The sequence below is a fragment of the Herpailurus yagouaroundi genome, unplaced genomic scaffold, assembly GCF_014898765.1.
Source record: "Herpailurus yagouaroundi ecotype Mexico unplaced genomic scaffold, PumYag 188, whole genome shotgun sequence".
Taxonomy (NCBI): domain Eukaryota; kingdom Metazoa; phylum Chordata; class Mammalia; order Carnivora; family Felidae; genus Herpailurus; species Herpailurus yagouaroundi.
Window position 1 is genome coordinate 7,960,238 of NW_024412419.1, and position 18,805 is coordinate 7,979,042.

Sequence of the window (18,805 nt, forward strand, 5' to 3'; positions counted from 1 at the left end):
GGACAGAGTCCTTTTCCCACATTTTCATAATCACAAGGGCCTTTTTAAAAGGCTTCTGAACTGAGCATACCACACTGCACAGGTATCAAAACTGCAATTTAGTCTTACTCTCTGTAATATTTACATATGTATCACATAGATAAAGACCCGTAAGCATAAAACATTGACAGGAAGCATATATCTGCATCCTCCATTAGCCCCACTCTCTTCCTCCTGAAGCTTTAGGGCCTGTAACCCAAAGATCACTTCCATTTAGCTTACAAAATGACATTAGACGTTATGAAGCTGAGAAGTTAGCTCCCTAGCTCAGGCTGGGCTAACAGGAAAACCCAGGAGAGTGCCCTGAGGAGAGTCAGCGGTGCAGGGAGCACTCACATCGTTAGTACTTTAAGATACACGTACACACTTAACGCCCTGACGCTAGTTAGGAGGGTGTGTAGATACAGCACGTGCATATAAATGTATGTAGTAAGTTTAAATAATTGTTCCAATGTTGGCATATTTTTCACATACTGAAAATGGAAGCATAAACATCACCTACGTATTTACTTAAGGTGGGCTTCTGAAAATCAAGATTTAAATAATATAATAAAAAAATGTAGCGGGGCACCTGGGTGGCTCAGTCGGCTGAGTGTCCGGCTTCGGCTCAGGTCACGATCTCACGGTTTGTGAGTTCGAGCCCCATGTTGGGCTCTGTGCTGACAGTGTGGAGCCTGCCTGGAATTCCCTCCCTCTCTCTCTGCCCCTCCCCCACTCGTGCTCGCTCTCTCTCTCTCAAAATAAATGAATAAACTTAAAAAATTTTTTTTCAATGTAATAGGCCAGGATGGAAGGTGCGCAAGGATGAGGAGGCAGAGGGTAAGCAGTGAGTGTGACTCCATTTAGAAATCACAGCACTCCAAGAAGGCCCCCCTCTTGTCCCATCGTTGCACGTTATAGAAGAAAAAACTATGCCCCAGTGAAGCCCAGGGTCACCCAGAATGACCCAACCAGCGAGTAAGAAACTAGTGAGCGACGTGACCCTTCGTCTGTAGTCCACTGGCAATTCCTGGAACAGACTGGAACAAAAATAAACACACAAGGAGCTGGCTCATCTCATGTTCACTCACCTCTTTAAAAACTACCCAGAGAAGAGAGAAAGAATAAACAAGCAAACAAGAACCACTCGAGAGCATAACCGGTCCAAAGTCCCAAGGTTAGGCCCTTTGCTCAGAGTCAGGTCCCGCAGGCTCCTGAGAGATATGACCTTTACAACTCATTCTAGTAAGGAGCCAAGGCTGAGTTATCTCCCTGCCTGCTCGAAGCAGGTGATGAGGAAGTCTTCAGGTATCTGGGAAGATTAGAAAAATCTCCCCCTGTCCTGATAATGTCAGCTACATGAAGCATTTATTTCAGGGCTGATCTTCATCCATTTTCACACTAGTAACGGAAGTTGAGCTGCAGTTACACAGAAGTGTGCATACCTCCTGACAATGCCAAGTCTAAACAAAAATTCGCTACTTCTGGAATTATAAAAAGACCTAGTCAGAACAAAGAAAAACAATAAACAATTTAGGTATTTAACAGCAAAAGGATTAAGTAAACGATACATCCTTAGGAGAGTATATGCAGCTCTCCAAAGAATTTACAAAGAATTTTTAATAAAATGGGAAACCACTTGTGTTATTTTACACAACCAGGATAAATATGCACACAATACTATCTCGCCATCATAGCTTAGAATTTTAAGAGAAGTAAAACAGGAAGGAAATTCAGTAACATCTTAATGATGCCTTCTTTGGGTAGAATTACATAAGTGACACGCTTTACGTTCTTTTCTATTTTCCAAACTTCTCATATTGAGTGTATACTATCCTATAAGCAGGGGGGAAATGAAGCTACGTGTATTTTTCAAGAATAAAGGGAAAAGATAATTTTAAGCTACCACTAAGAAAATACAGAAACAATTAATCAATTCTCCACTGCCTTATAAAATCTTACCTTAACTTTCTTTTTCCAGGTAGATTTTTGCTTTTCCTCCTCTTCCTCAATTAATTTAAGTGCCAGCTCTTTGTTAACTTTCGGCAATTTCTAACAGCAGGAAAAAAAAAAGGTGTATGAAATGTCTACAGTTTAGCTTTAAAAGTTAACGGTTCTGTAAGAAGTACAATCTCACCAACAGGTGATGTCTAATTCTCATTTTTAAACTTTCGTCGTCCCCAAAGTAGGGAAGAATGCGGACACAGGGGACGCCATCAGGCACGCACAAAGGGACAGAGCCCTCAGCGCCGGGAGCACTTGAGCTCACGCAGCCCCCTCCTGTGCATGGAGAAGCCAGCTGGGAGAAGCAGTGTCGGGGGGTCAGCGCACTGGGGGAGGCCCTCACTGTGAACGGGAGGCCAGCAGGCCTGCCGCTGCGGCCCCTGGCTGGGGTTCAGGGAACCCCTAAAACGCTACTAATAATCCCAAATGCACTATCTCCTGCTCCTGCAGTGGCAGATTTCTAAGGGGGGTTCTAGGTGTGAGTCTCAGCTCTCAGGACAAAGCTGCGAGCTCTTCATTGTTCCCCACTTAGTGTTTATGTCCCCTGTAAAATACAACTTGGACAAGTAATGCAAAGAAGGGGACAAGAGTGCTCCATGTCCCAGCCTCCCCCTTGCCCCCACACACACATCTGACACTCCCAAAAAACAAGTAATCTGGAAAAAGGAAATACCAGCGACTAGCCTTTAGTACTGAGCGTGTGTACGTATGTGTGTTTATGCACATGTATGTGTATGTACGTACGCACGCGTCTTTGGTACTGTGTGCACATTTGTGCACACGTGTGTAAATGTACATGTGCATGTGTCTTTAGTACTCAGTGTGTGTACATACGTGTTTTGCACATGTGTGTATATGTACGTATGTACATCTTGAGTACTGTGTGCAAATATGTGTGTTTATGCACCCGTATGTGTATGTATGTATGCATGCGTCTTTAGTACTGAGTGTGCGTACATACGTGTGTGTTCATGCAAATGTACGTATTTATACACATGCATGCATCTGTGTGTCCATCTATCACCAATGCTCAGCTACAAACGAGCACGGCAATAGAGAGAATGGGAAGCAGAGGGCCTCAGCGTCCCTGCCTGCTGGCTGCTGGACCAACATCGAAAGTTAAAAGTTCTTCCCCCTGGCAGCAAACAGATGGTCAGCACAGCCTGGGGTTCCAGTTTGTGGTTTTCTGACCACCCCCCAGGACGCCAGCCCCGGCTGCGGCCCTCCTGGGAAGCCCGGGTCCCAGCGGTAGCCTCAGCAGCCCAGCTCCTCAGGGCCCGCCTCCTTCCTGGTGCTCCCCGCCCCCCACCCAGCCGTGCTACCTGCTTCCTGCAGCCACTGCCTCTCTTATCAATATCCTTATTCCATATCAGTATCAAGATGCCTCAGTTCTCTAACACCTGGCTGACAATTCTTTACGTTGAATTCTATTAATGTAACTAGGTGGCCTGATGTGACATAGTCTGATGGCCCTGATCCAAGCAGACAGCCTACGGTACTGCCAAATGTCAGAAATGGGAATTATCGAAGCCTCAACACCCTAAACACTGAAAACTCATCCGAAAACTCCATCACATTTTCTTAGAAGGGCCGCCACCATCAGTCCCTCCGGCATCCTTTCCCACAACGTCATGACCACAGAATCCATTACGATCAACCTGTAAAGAGTGTCCACCCTCATGACCAGTAAGATACACCAAAACTATTAGAAACAGATGTAAACTAAAAATGGGAAGACAAAGAAACGGATGGCAGGTTGTTTTGGAATAACATACAAAATGAAAATTAAGTACTTTCCCCTGGTAAACTCAACCGTGAGCACAAGATCTACCTTTAACTGGACTCTCTGTGCACGTGTTTCTTCTATCTTCTGTCGGATCTTATCTTTCCTGTATTCTTCATAAGCAAATGGATTTACCATCAATTTCACCTTTTCAAAGTGGAAAACAAAAGTTCACAAATAAAAGTCATATTTAAGAGCATGTTTCATATACACCATGACTATTATGCTGACAAATTGTCTTACAAATCAAGTATGTTTTGCAAAATGCAAGTAAATAGAAAAGAAATGGCTCATTAATCACATAAAATCAGGGCAGTTTTCTATTTACCTTGTGATAGAGTCTTATATCCATGAAAAATCCATGCATGTATGCCCGGAGAAATGGTGACCCAATTAGATGTGCGAGCCCTGGAAAGAGTTTTAATCACAAGAGGGCAGGTCATTATGAAATCTTTTTTTTTTCCATTTTTTTTATGTTTACTCTTTTTTGGGGGGGCAGAGAGATACAGACTGAGAGCAGAGGAGGGGCAGAGAGACAGACAGAGAGAGAGACAGAATCTGAAGCAGGCTTCAGGCTCCAAGCTGTCAGCACAGAGCCCGATGTGAGGCTCGAACTCATGAACCATAATAATAGGACCTGAGCCAAAGTCTGACATTTCATGGACTCGAGCCACCCAGGTGCCCCAGGTCCTTATGAAATCTTGATGAAAAATAAACAGGTTTTCTTAGATTATAGTAAAATTTCACTTCTGATCGATTATCAGAAGATTTCACTCTGGAGACCAGAACCACTAATTTTCAAAAACTATGGAGAAAATCTAGTCCATTCTAAGCAGTGTCACTCTTACTTATTTTAAATGTCATGTTAAGCATAAAGGTGACAAAAAGTCTTTATGAACTATGAAAGACTGCTAAAGAAAGATCCTTAATACTAATGGTTCTCAGATTTTTGGATTCCATGGATCAGTTTAATTTAAAAAATACTCCTGGCATCAACAGTAACTTGCCAACTTTCGTTGTGCCAGGTAGGAGCAGTGGTGGTGGGGTCGGGGGGCATTATCTTCCATAATTTCCAAACACAAAGCACGCTATCACAATGATAACGTAGAAAGGGCATGTTCTTTCCATTATTCTCATTTTATAGATGAGAAAACCAAGGCTTAACAGGGTTAAACAAGCTGGCCAAGTCCCTCGGATATGAAGCAGAAGAGGGGGATGTGTACCCGTCAGCCTTCCTCCGATGCCCACGGTGTTAGTCACCATGCGTTCTGTCCAGCATTCTGGCACAATATTCCATGAAACATGTTTTGGGAAATACCATGCTTTATAACTGCCTTCCTCACCCAAAGTAAACACAGTAAGAGAGACTCAACAAGCACCCAAGATGAACTAAGCACAGTCTTTTTAAAACCCTGCAAAACAACAATGACTTTTCCCCTCCCATGTTAAGAATGGAGGTGAGTGTGACAGACACAAGTATAAAAATTACACTGAAAATGCTTAGGAAGGCCCAGAAGCAGGAAAATCTTATTTCACCATATTTGATTCAGGGATCATTTTTAAAAAGCTGACTACAAGTCTTTCCTCTTTAAACATTAACATTTAAAGAGTTATTTTGGTGGAAACTGGCAGAAAATGAGTTCTGCCTGAATTAATTGTGCTATGAAATACACCTTAAGGGACTCCTCGGTGGTTCAGTTGCTTAAGCGTCGGACTCTTGATCTTGGCTCAGGTCGTGATCCCAGGGTTGTGGGATCCAGTCCTGTATCAAGCTCTACACTGAGTTCGGAACCTGCTTGAGATTCTCTCTCCCTCCCTCCCTCTGCCCTTCTGCTAGAGCTAATTAAAAAACAAATACAGCTTAAAAATAAGGTTTAATAACTTCTCTGTTTATTTATGCCACAACTCTATTTTCTCTTAACGTTTAACTGCGGCTGTACACCCATCTGTTCCACAGACACCTAAGTTGCCTGGATTCGTAAAGAATGGGTCCTTTGAGTCTGCCCGCTCTCCATGCAAATTTCTTACTCGGCCTCTCTCCAACGGCACGACTCGATCAGCTCGATCTGCTCTCCTTATCCTACAGGGTAGTACCAGTCATCTGAGCAACACGCATTCCCCTGAGGGGCGGTATGGTTGAGGTGAAAAGCACGTGCTCCAGGTGTAAAGCCAAACCCTCACGTTCACGATCACTGGGGTCTTTGGCAAGTTCGTTTCACCTTCTTGGGCCTCAGTTTCCTCGTCTACAAAATGGTGTCATAACCGTAGCCACTCCACGGAGCGGCGAGGATTAAGAGCTGTATGTGAACGTGCAGAATATTACGCGGCACATGGTAAGCCCTACAAGTGCTGGCTACCACTGATAAAAGGCATTTCTTGTCTGTGACCCTCAAGCCTAAAGGAACTATTAAGATTCTACGTATCTGAGGATTCAATCGGGTTTCTAAGTTTTGGATGAGGTCTTCTGTAAGCTTAAAGGGAGCCAGAAATCACGTGCAGTCTCTGCGATATTTTCAAAACCTTTTACTCAAAGCAGTACCAAAAAAAAATACATCACTGCTTTCTTGACACTTTTCTATACATAGCTAGTGTGCTCAAGAAAGTTACTCCTCACTTAAGATACAAAAAAGGTTGGGGAGGTTGAATTATCTGAATCTGTCCTAAGCAGAGATTACCAACTTGACAATGTACACAGACTGTTATATCTGCTTTGGCAGAAAAAGAAGATGCGGAGAATCAGATAAAACGTGACTCTACTGCCCCCAATGTTCAAAACTCCCCCTCCCCAACAACTTTATAAATATTTTATCATAATTTTTTTTTTTTTTTTTTTTACCTAAATTTTCAAGGTCTTTCTTGGTGACAAATTTGTAATCGTCGTAAACTGTGCTTTCTGGATTCTCTTCTAGTTCTTCTGTCAAGTTGTCCAGGAAGGAGCACCACCTGGGAGCAGGGCCCAAAACCTACCGGTGTTGATTAAAAGGTTAGCAAATGTACGTTCTCGCCACATCAACTAACGGGGACTTACTTTACCACCAGATTTTCTTAAATTTAAAAATCCTTGTTTGTATCAGAAGTGTTGGAAACTAATTACGATATGCATAATCAACAAGTATATAATGGAAGGGAATAAAGTAGGAAAAATTTAGGCTTGTGAGGGAAAAATTTCAGTCTGGGATGCAACGATATTAAAAAAAAATTTTTTTTTAATGTTTATTTATTTTTGAGAGAGACAGAGACAGAGCTTGAGCAGGGGAGGGGCAGAGAGAGAGGGAGACACAGAGTCCGAAGCAGGTTCCAGGCTCTGAGCTGTCAGCACAGAGCCTGACATAGGGCTCAAACCCACGGACCGCAAGATCATGACCTGAGCGGAAGTTGGACGCCCAACTGACTGAGCCACCCAGGTGCCCCTGGGATGCAGATATTAATGAACGTTCTTACATTAGCACTAAGCACTATCAAAATACAAATAAATAATGCAGGTACTTAAAATAATATCCATTTATCATCTCTTTCATTCAAAAGAGTGCTAGAATCTACAAAAGCATATTTGGCATAAGAGATTTTTTTTAAGTCCACCTCTCATGAAGACAAAGTCTAAAATGAGAATCACCTTTCTTTTTTTTAAAGCCTATTTATTTTGAGAGAGACAGAGAGCACAAGTGGAGGAGGGGCAGAGAGAGAGAGAGAGAGAGAGAGAGAGAGAGAGAATCCCAAGCAGACTCCACACTGTCAGCACAGAGCCTGACATGGGGCTCGAACCCAGGAACCGCGGGATCATGACCTGGGCTGAAGTCAGACGCTTAACCGACCGAGCCACCCAGGCACCCTGCAAATCACCTTCTTTTCAGGGGTTTTCAACTAATTACTTGATAATTATATTTGCTCTTCTGTGGTCCACTTCATTTAATTCATTAAAAATTAAAATTCTCTATATAGAATCCTTCAGACTTAACCTAAAATGGGTCACCAGGACCCACAAGTTAATCCCAATGATAGGCTGAGGAATAAAAGTTGAATACAATTTATAACCCACTAATACAATATGAACAGTTCACAATTCATAGTTGTAATCCAACTGCTTCCATAAAATGTGACTGCTTTTTACTTTTTTGCTGTTGACACAGATCTTTCCCAGCACTACGCCTCACCCACTGAGGTCAAGGCTTATCCCAAATGAAACAATGCTACGCAGCGGGAAGGCTACGCTATTGAAAGTGTCTGCTGAACTCCAGGCTTTCAGAAGAACAACCCTGGGCTGACAAAATGGAACTTCCCGTGACTACTTCCCTGTGTATTTTGATAGCTATCGACTCAACAGGAGAAAAACAAAAATCATAATGGAAATGATGAAACCTAGCTTAAACTTTCTGGAGAAGGGAAGGTGGAAGAGACTCGTAACAAGGAACAACAGCGCCTAATACCATCTTCACTCAAAAAAATAGTAAATGTTAGATACGGCCACACTGGCATAGTATCATTGTGCTCGATTAGAAAGGGTGATCCCCCCAAGCCCCAAAGGTTATGGCACTCATCAACATGAAAAATAATGTTTAAGGAGCAGAAAAGGAGTCCTATCAACAAGTTTCATATTGGCATAATCTATGCAATTTAAAAAAAAATAAAGGTTTTGATGCTCTGAGTGGTTTGACTCTAACCATAAAAGATAAAACCTTCAAGAAATGCAAGGCATTAAAAAAAATTCAATGTAGGACACTTTTTAAAGAAACTGCTATGATTTTAAACAATTTTAGGACAGTAGCTCGAAGTCAACAAATGTCGATGATAAAATGCTACTACATATAAAGCACTGTGCTAAAACCAAAGAGTTTATCAAACCTGGCTGGAGCAGAAAATCTAGCGGAACACATGCACACAACATTCAGTTGTGTAAAGCAACAGACTGAGATCGCACGGAGTCCGTGGGGAAGACAGGTGGGGGCTGCAATACACGGCAGGCTGGGACCCCGAAAAGCACATACAGAGGGACTTCAGGTGGGAGCGAACTCCTGAGTAAGCTGGGAAAATTCGTGAGCCCCTTCAAGAGAGAGCTTGGGCACTTACGCTCCAGGTATGTGCATCCCATCATTCATAAAGCAAATGCAAAGCTCTGCCATCTGCTGGAGTAGAACCTAAGACGGCAATCTCCTCTCTTCTTTTAGACAGAAAGAAAGCACCCTATGGTCGCTTTTCCAGAATATGATCCCCAAGATACTGTCCTCTTGGGAGGGTAGGAACTTCATCTGTTCTAAATGCTGAATTTCGAGGACCTAGAATACTGCCTGCCAAGTAGTACTGTTTTCAATACATATTTCACAAATACATCTATTCTTACATCATGTATGAATGTGTTCATGAATTCCACGTGCACAAAGTACTAAGACCTAAAGGGTCCTGGGGCACCTGGGTGGCTCAGTCGGTTAAGCATCTGACTTCGGCTCAGGTCATGATCTCACAGCTCGTGAGCTCAAGCCCTGCGTCGGGCTCAGTGCTGACAGCTCAGAGCCTGGAGCTGCTTCGGATTCTGTCTCCCTCTCTCTCTGTCCCTCCCCTACTTGCACTCTGTCTCTTTCTCGCTGTTAATTATAAAAAAACATGTAAAAAAATTTAAAAAGAAAAAAGACTTAAAGGGTCCTGTTTGGCACGAGTATTTTTTAAATTGTTTAATTTTCCTTATTCAGAAAAAAAAAAAAACACTCAAATACTTCTCCATAAAACTACTGGACATGAGAACACTTTTTGGTGAAAGTCAGACTATTTTGCTTCCTATGCGAGGGGGCAACGGTTACCAAATAACCTCATAATAAAGCAGTTTCACCTTTAAAAACCTTCAATCAGTGATAAACATGGGCTTCAAAGACAGTACGATTATACTGTGCTAACCGACTCTTCTGGAGGGAGGGTGGTGAAGGGCAGGAGTATCAAAATATCATCCCAGATCTGAACTTATTTTCACAAAAGTCCTTTTTGATAACGTTCCACGACATTCATCTTGATTAGTTAACTGGATTCTAATGGAATTGTTCTAAACGGCCTCTCAGGGGACAGGTCTGGTTACGGTAAATACACTCTGCAATCAAATTCGTGGCCATTAAATTTTACAGGAGGAAATATTTCCATCAAAAACAAAATTTAATCGGGTGGGTTGATTTTATTAATCACATTTCCCTAGTTCCTCTTCAGGAAAAAAAAAAAAAAAAACATCAGAACAACCATAACAAAGTTGAAATTAATGATTTAACTGGCATTAAACTGCAGGTCTACCTAAATCACAGCTCTCCTCAAAGGTCTACCATTAGCTTGTAAAAGCAGTAGTTGGCTTTTGGAGGACTTAACCATATGCACAACTCTCTGGGGTACCCATAAGGACCACAATATTAATTAATGTGTAAAAAGTCCTTGTTTTCACGCAAAATATGTTAAGCCTTCAATTAATCCTTAAAAATATATTCATTTGCTTCCTACGTTTCAGGCTTTCCAACTTGAAGAAAGCTTCCTTTTTAACCACTGGTGTCCTATTACTACTCTACGTATCGAAAGCTTCTAGGTTTTCTGTACTGTCATTAGACTGCTATATTCCGTACTTCCGCCACAACTGATTATTGCTTGCTTATCTACATTTTTATGCACCTTAAGAGTTGTTTCAGAAAGCTGGTGAAGACTCTTCTATTTTGAACTTCTGTTATCTGTTAATGAACTTCTACTGTGAATTTGTAAGAATCTCCTAAAGTCACAAGTCAATACAGCAGAGAACCGGAAAGGGACTCTCTGAGCTACTATCAAGGGACACTGTGGGTCCCTCAGCAACTTTAATGACCATCTTATCAATGAATCTAAACAGAAACATGAGGTCCTCCTGAATGGGAAACAATCTTGATCAACATGCCCTGGGAAGGCCTCAACTCCAATGCAGCCAAGTATCTGCTTGCTCTCATCCACGTGAGCAAGAAGAACTGATTTTAAAGTACGTGAAAACACACGCTACGTGCCCAAGATCATCTGTCTCTACGACTACGAACTTCCTTTAAGACGTTACTTATATAAGCTCAATTTTAAAATTCAAAGTTCTCGTGGGGCGCCTGGGTGGCTCAGTCTGTTAAGCTCCGACTTCAGCTCAGGTCTATGATCTCATGGTTTACGAATTCGAGACCTGCGTCGGGCTCTGTGCTGACGGCTCAGACTCTGGAGCCTGTTTCCAATTCTGTGTCTCCCTCTCTCTCTGCCCCTCCCCCGTTCATGCTCTGTCTCTCTCTGTCTCAAAAATAAATAAAACGTTAAAAAAAAATGTTTTTAAATGGTAACTGGAAAAAGAATCATGATAGTATAAGAGAGCATAACATCACATGGAAAAATGACTTAAGTATATTGTTAAGAGAATAAAACTAGCTCCAATAAATGTCAGGAGGTAGATCTTAATTCATTTTTCATTCATCACATATTTACTGAGTTCCATGCTTATTATGTTCCACTCCATAAAAACAGGTAGCAGGGCACTTGGGTGGCTCAGTCTCGTAAGCGTCTGGCTTTGGCCCAGGTCATGATCTCACAGTTCCTGAGTTCGAGCCCCCCATCAGGTGCTCCCCTGTCAGCACAGAGTCCGCTACGGATCCTTTATCCTCCCACTTACTTTCTGCGCCTTCCCTGCTCACTCTGTCAAAAATAATTCAAAAATTAAAAAACAAAAACAAAAAACAGGGAGCAAAATAAAACCCCACAGGAAAGGAGTTTCACATATAACAATACTTATGTGGAAGGACTAGATGATTCTCGATTTCCTCAGCCTCATTCATTCATTCAAAAGGTTAAGTGAGCATTTACTAAAGGTCAAGTGCCAAATGTCAAATATAAGTAAAACAAGTTTGGAAACCAATGAAATATAACATATAAATGTGATTGGCATCATAGCAGAGAGATTTTCAAATGGTGTCGGGGAGCCCTTCCTTTACTGAGGCAGGAACTGAAGATAGCTTTTAAGAAGCCCTCTGAGCTAGCTAGGCCTTGAAAAATTCGAAGAGGTTATTACATGTCCAGTAAAACTTAACTAACGTGTGAAATATTTTAAATTCAATGCTACCAAAATTAATATATATTTTACGCATTATATAAAAGATGCCTAGTTAGAATTATCGGTTTACCTTTTAGTGACCTTATACTACTTTAATCCTTGAACCTCAATTTAAACTCTATTTTATAATGACACCACTGAATAGATAAGCACTCCACTTACAAGCAACAATGGAGAGTGTGAAGACACAACAATTTTACTGTCTAACAACCAAAAGTAAATTATCTATTAGAAGATTCTGTCAGAGAACTGTATTCAGGACATTCTAAAGTAGATATAAATAGCAGTTTCTGGAGCTAGAGCAATGATGAAAATCGTATCAAGAACAGCAAAAATAACAATCACTTTAGCAAACAGAGAGTTTCTTCATCCCCCTTTACGAATTTTAGGTCGTATTTAACCAGAAATCTGTTAGGAGGCCGTAACTCTTTATCAGAAACTACTGGGTCCAGAAAGAACTTGAAGTTCAGATTTTTTGTGCATCTGAAAAAGGTAATGTGGTATGCATACTGTATATTATATAAAATCTTTGGTGAGGTCTGGGTCAACGGTCCATATTCAGACACATTGCTATCTCTGCAGCAAAATCCATACATATTCATACCAGTGATATGGGATTAAAAAAAAAAAAAAGCCTCATCATTACATGGCAGGTTTGAGTCTCGATGAAGCAAGTCAAGTCAGGTTTTCCCACCAATGAATTATAAAAAAATTTTCAGGGGTTTATGGACCGCAGAACCGTGGATCAGAGAAAACAGAGGTATGCTGTACTATAAATAAAATGATAAATAAGTAAATAAATAAATAAATAAATAATATTATGATGGTTAATTTTTCTAACTGCATAGCCTGCATCTCTAGGGGCAGAATGGGATTTTGCCAACTAAGACCGACTATTCAAAACGTACACTTAAAGGAAAATTTCCTTTCAAACTTTTCCTGCATTACTAATTGAAAGGCACCACTGGCACCAGCATGTATTTTCAAATTCTGACAGCTGGGGCTTAATAATAACCGAAGGTAAGCCCAAAACCAGAGAGACAGCTGGGTGAGCCGAGGGAGTGGCCATGCGTTTAAGCATGTAATTGCATTTGCAACATAATGAGCTGCCTAATTGCATACCCAAGTTTACATGCATTTGCGTGAGTAATTATGAGTCACTTACAGGTACTCATAGTGCTTTGTCCTCTCCTTCCTAAAAATCAGATGAGCAAAGGAGCAATTGAATTTCAACATTTTAAAAGGTTGATTTCAAAAAGGAGAAAAATTATTACCTGCCATGATTTGCATTTTGAGTTAGTTTTTGAAAAAGCAGTTTAGACACTGGAAGGAAATGATAAGAGAATAAGGCCGAGCGGAACAAATATGTCAGATTGCTCATGCCACTGTCTACTCACTATTAGCCAACCAAACCGACAGTCAGTCTCTGTATGAGAGGCTCTGGGAGTACAGACAAGCATGATATGGATGCCTGTCACCCCCAACGGCTGGGGGGAGACAGGATACCCCGAGCAAATATTTAAATACAAAATTAAGACCGATAGTGACAACAACCGGGATTTGTTAATAACGGCGCGCTAACGACATGCTTTTGTCTCCTCTCCCTCCCAAGCTTAGTTAAAATTCACAGTCCATCAATATAAAGAGGCATTAACCTTCAAGGACAAAAAGAACCAAAGAGGAAAATGCAGCAGTCGAGGGATTTAACGTGGTAAATGCTGGGGGCCTATGGAGGTAGAGAACAGAAAAAGGGGAGTAAATTCTTCCCTGGAGTCCTTGAGACCCAGGACTTCACCTGGGAAACTAGGTCTGAATGGAGGGGAGGCGATGGAGACGACGAACGCCTACGTTCCCACCAGCCCTTAGGAGACCAGAGGATGATTCTCTGGAGAAAGAGAAGTGGAGACAGCTCCACAAGAGAGGGCAGCAGGCGAGGAGACTTGACTGTGGGGCTGATATCAGTTCATTAGGTGGCAGTCTGCACGTCCACCAGTGGGACCCTCAGCTCTTTTCTCATCTTCCAGAAAACCAAAAGCCACTGATGTGGTGCTGCTGCCAGCCTGAACCCCCCCATGTTCCCATAAAGAAACTGGGGATGCTCCAGTATCTATAGCAGCACGATCAACAACAGCCAAAGTATGGAAGGAGCCCAAATGTCCATTGACCGATGAATGGATAAAGAAGATGTGGTCTACATATGCAACGGAGTATGACTCGGCAATCAAAAAGAATGAAATGTTGCCATTTGCAACTACGGGGATGGAACCGGAGGGTATTATGCTAAGTGAAACTAGAGAACAGAGAAAGACAAATATCCTATGACTTCACTCATCTGAGGACTTTAAGGCACAGAACAGATGAATACAAGGGAAGGGAAACGAAAATCATATAAAAACAGGGAGGGGGACAAAACAGAAGAGACTCTTCAATATGGAGAACATGTAACAGAGGATTACTGGAAGGGTTGTGGAGGGGGGATGGGCTAAATGGGTAAGGGGCTTAAAGGAATCTACTCCCGAAATCTTTGTTGCAGTATATGCTAGCTAACTTGGATGCAAATTTTTAAAAAAAGAAAAAAAGAAAGACACTGGGGGATGCTTCTCTGCAGGGAGTGAAAGATCACCCTACAGTCATTAGCTCAACAGTCAGCATGAAAACTACAGTAGACAAGACCACCACATACAAAGAGCTTCCAATTGGTATTTTCGTGCCTCATTCTTAAATAAGAATAGATCGCCTAAGGTCACCATTCATTTATTACACAAATAGTTATATCAGACATTTGTCTCTTCATGGTAGATACAGCACTGAATAAAACAAACAAGAATCTCTACACTCCAGAAAGGAAAACAAAGGAAAGACAGAATTGATAAAGAAGTCTTACAATTCAACAATAAAAAGATAAGTAATTTATCTTAACTTGGCAAAGGAGGGGCGCCTGGGTGGTTCATCGGTTAAGCCTCCGACTTTGGCTCAGGTCATGATCTCACGGTTCCCGAGTTTGAGCCCCACACTGGGTTCTGTGCTGACAGCTGGCCTGCTTCGAATGCTGGGTCCCCCTCTCTCTCTGCCCCTCCCCCGCGCGCGCTCGCTCGAGCTCTCTCTCTCAAAAATAAATAATAAACATTTAAAAAATTAAAACAAACAAAAAAAAAACTTGGCAAAGGATCTGAATAATTTCTCCAAAGATCTGAAGAAGGCCAAAAGCAAATGAAAAGAGGTGCCACACCATTGGTCATCGGGAAACGCTAATCAAAACCAAATTAAGGTATCACGTCACTCACTTGAACGGCAATACCCAAGAAAATGCAAAGCAACAAGTAATGCTGAGGACGTGGAGAAACCGGAAGCCTCCTATTCTGCTGGTGGGAATGCAAAATGGCGTGCAAAAAACAGCGTGGCCTCTTCAGTTAAGCACGGAGCTTCCATACGATCCAGCCAGTGTAATCCTAAATATGCACACCCAGGAGAACCAAAAGTACATGTCCACACGAAATGCTTACAGCAGCATTACGTGTAGGAGCGGCAACATTTACTTCAAAAGGGAAAGCAGCCCAAACGTCCGTCGACCGATGAGCGGATTAACAAGACGAAGATCCCCAAACAAGATTCCCATACGAGGGAATGTCATTCGGCAATTCAAAAGGAACGTAGCACTGATCCATAATACAACACGGATGAACCTGGAAAACATGAAGCTAAGTGAAAGAAGCCAAACACAGAAGGTCACATATTCTCGAACTCCTTTTCTGTGAAATGTCCACACTCCAGAGAAAACAGAAGAAAATCCAGAGAAACAAATCCAGAGAAACAGAAGTAGAATAGTGGCTGCCAGGGGGTGGGGACGGGGGTCGGGGGTCAGGGAGTGACGGGTACGGGGCTTCCTTCTGGTGTGCTACAACGTGCACTTTGACGGTGGTGCTTATTACACAACTCGGAATACACTAAATGCTCCTAAATCGTACGCTTTAAAAGGGTTATCACTTACGGCTTGCGAACTGTGTCTCCAAGAAGCCGTTATTTTTAAAAGCCTAATTAAGGATCACACGTTGCACTAGCTTATTATGCCTCTTCAGTTTCCGTTAAGCTAGAAGAGCTCCTCCTGCCTTTCTGAGTTCAGGCCAGCTGATCTGGAGAGGTCTCCACATCTCGCGGACTGTTTCTCAGCGTCAGATTCGGTCAAACGCTGCTAACGAGGATGCACCGCTGGCCGGCACCAGAACAACTCCTAAAGCTGTTTCGACCTCAAGCATCTGGCTTTGTACGGTTACTATTTGTAATGTCACGTGCTTCGTGTGTTTTACACTTTTTTTTTTACTTCGTATTTTGGATGTGGGGTATAAAATGAGCTTACAGGAAAGGGGGCCCGATAAGGATTCATCTGGGGACCAGATCCCACGAACCAGAGAGGCTACTGGGACTACAGGAGGAGAGACCGGAGAGATGCAAGTAATACTGTACCTGTCCCCCTCCCTCCCCTTCTTCCCGCACCACACACACACAAATCAAGTGGAAAGATGAGCAAAACTGAAGACAGGGACACACTTCAGTTCTTTTCAAAAGGAGCTGTTATCATGAAATTACCTTTCAGCAAACTTCTATGACAAGACCGTGCCTACAGATACACTCTCCTGTCTCCTTACTTCACCAAGTGCACAGACACACAAACTCCGTCCACTCTCTTCTTTTTTAAAACCATCAACGTTTATTTGAGGTGCCGGAAAGTCAAGAAAGCGTCTGGGAAACCAAAGTGACCATTTTTTTTTGAAAACCGGACACATATATCCACTGGACACGCACTGACTGCATTTAGAACATGGAAGCTTAGCGAAAACCCAGTATTTCTGCTAAATTTAGGAACAGAATCACACTCAGGCGAACCACTGCAATTTAAGAGAGCAAACACTTTATTCCAAACCATGAAATCCCTTCAATAACACAAATCTCTTAAATTTCTCTCTTAAGCAGTCAAAACTGCATTATAAGTTGCAAACCTAAGCAACTCTTAATTTCTGCTAAAACGCTTTCTGCTTCTGCTTTCCGTGAAATTGCCAACAAGGCCCTAAATTCTCAAGAGGAAGAATATCTTCCTACAGTCCCAAACTTCTTCAAAGTCCACTGCTAGTTAAATAGGGAACATCTGTTTCTTTGAAGGCCTCCCACTGCTTCTGTCCTGGAGAGCCTGGCCTCGCACCCCAGCCCCTACTTCATGGTTACCATCACACGACACTTGAAACCCCGGGTCAAGTTTCCTAGAGCTCACAGCCAGGGTCCGCAGTGACAATACCTGCAAGGCAGTGTTAATGTCGGCCACTTCAGCCTCCTCCTCTCCCAATTTCCTAACCACGCTAAAAATGCTCAACCTTGACGGCTAGGTCTGCGCACACGCGCGCACGCACACACACACACCCCCCACGGGCTGAAGGCACCACGCCAGTTCTATCCTGTGAGAATGTATTTATCTTTCTGATCACACACCTGGCAGTGAGCGCTCCCCCAGATCTTGTTTTCTCACCCGATTCCCGCTAAGGCTCACACAGATGGCTGTCCTGTGTTATCCTGGTGACCACATCACTAGTTTCCTGGTTCCATCCCACTTCCTTGCAGGCAGAAGAATTTATTTATAACTGTTCTGCACATTCTTATGCTTTCCAATTTGTAATTCTGAAGTCTACGTAAAGACTGGCGGTATATTAATATTTTAAGATCTCTAGAAATGGGACCTCGGCAGAAACGAAGGAAGAGGAAATGTTTGAAAATGACAGGTACGCTTTTTCTCGAGGTCCTACGCCTCAACAACGCTATTCCACGAGGATCAAAAAACATTTTGTCCCCCGTTTGCAGTTACCGTTTACCTACACAGTGCCACACACGGAAGTAGGAAATCCTGAAGACATTTTAAATTCAAGCAAAGTAAGATTTCTCATACATCCTTCAAAAAAGCCAACGGAGAGCATTATACTGGCAGAGCGAACGAAGAGGGTAAACGAACCCAAAATGGACTCATAATTGAATAATGTGTGGCCAACCGCTATGTATTTAAGTAACTTTCTACAACCCTAAGCAGAACGTCTACTTCAGAGTTCAAATATCTGTATTTCCCACTGAAATGATAAACAGGCATGAGACACATGACAATATTAAAGACCTGATTAGGATCGATGCTGGCGGAGGGGTCTGTGAGAGGGAAGCAGCGTGTACACAGCATTAAGCTTTTTTTCAGTGAAGTCAGGACAGATCTAAAAACTTCACGTAAAATCTATCTGGAAAAAGAAGGGGGCTTTATAAGCAAATCCATATCCACCACGAAATCTGTAAGCTCAGAATGAATGGAAAACTATGCAGTCTGGTAGGGGAGTGGGCAAGGGTAACATACGACACCCGCATTAGCTGACCAAAATTTTCCCTCTGGGTTCCTTGCCAACCAAGCCAGAAAGACACGCAGGGTAAAGTAAAAAGATACCAATTACTTGATAGGGACATGTCTAGAAATAGAAACTCCTGGAACTAAACTCAAGAAGTAAGAGATCTTTCTTTAAGGGACTCCAATACTGAACAATATTTCTTTAAAAGAGGTTTACAAAATACACGTCATAGGAGTGTGAAACATCAAACACCATTAAGCTGTGTTTATGAAGGCCAAAGTTATGTGATCCAAGCAAACGGTGTTACGACCTAACTTGACTCCGGAATCATTGAGAGCCATGCTGTCCTATATAGTAGCTGCTAGCCACGTGTGGCTATTTATATTTAATTTAATTCGAATGGAATAAAATTTTAAATCCAGTTCCTCAGGCACACTAAGCACATTTCAAATGCTCAAGAGCCCCATATAGGTAGTGGCTACTATGGTGGGTGGAGCATTCTAGAACACTTCCATCATTGCAGAATGTTCTACTGAACTGTGGTTTACAGAATTGAAAGAAATGAGATAA

The 18,805-nt window shown here is 42.3% G+C and overlaps 1 protein-coding gene across 1 annotated transcript in view; it reads right to left on the reverse strand.

Moving 5' to 3' along the window:
• NOL10 (nucleolar protein 10) overlaps positions 1 to 18,805 on the reverse strand; it is an 89,577-nt gene that overhangs the window by 20,638 nt on the left and 50,134 nt on the right. Inside the window, exons 14-17 of the mRNA XM_040496058.1 lie at positions 6,642 to 6,768; positions 4,134 to 4,213; positions 3,854 to 3,952; positions 1,981 to 2,070 (exon numbers count right to left, since the gene is read on the reverse strand). Coding sequence (XP_040351992.1) covers positions 1,981 to 2,070; positions 3,854 to 3,952; positions 4,134 to 4,213; positions 6,642 to 6,768 — 396 coding nt within the window. The remainder of the gene's footprint in view (positions 1 to 1,980; positions 2,071 to 3,853; positions 3,953 to 4,133; positions 4,214 to 6,641; positions 6,769 to 18,805) is intronic.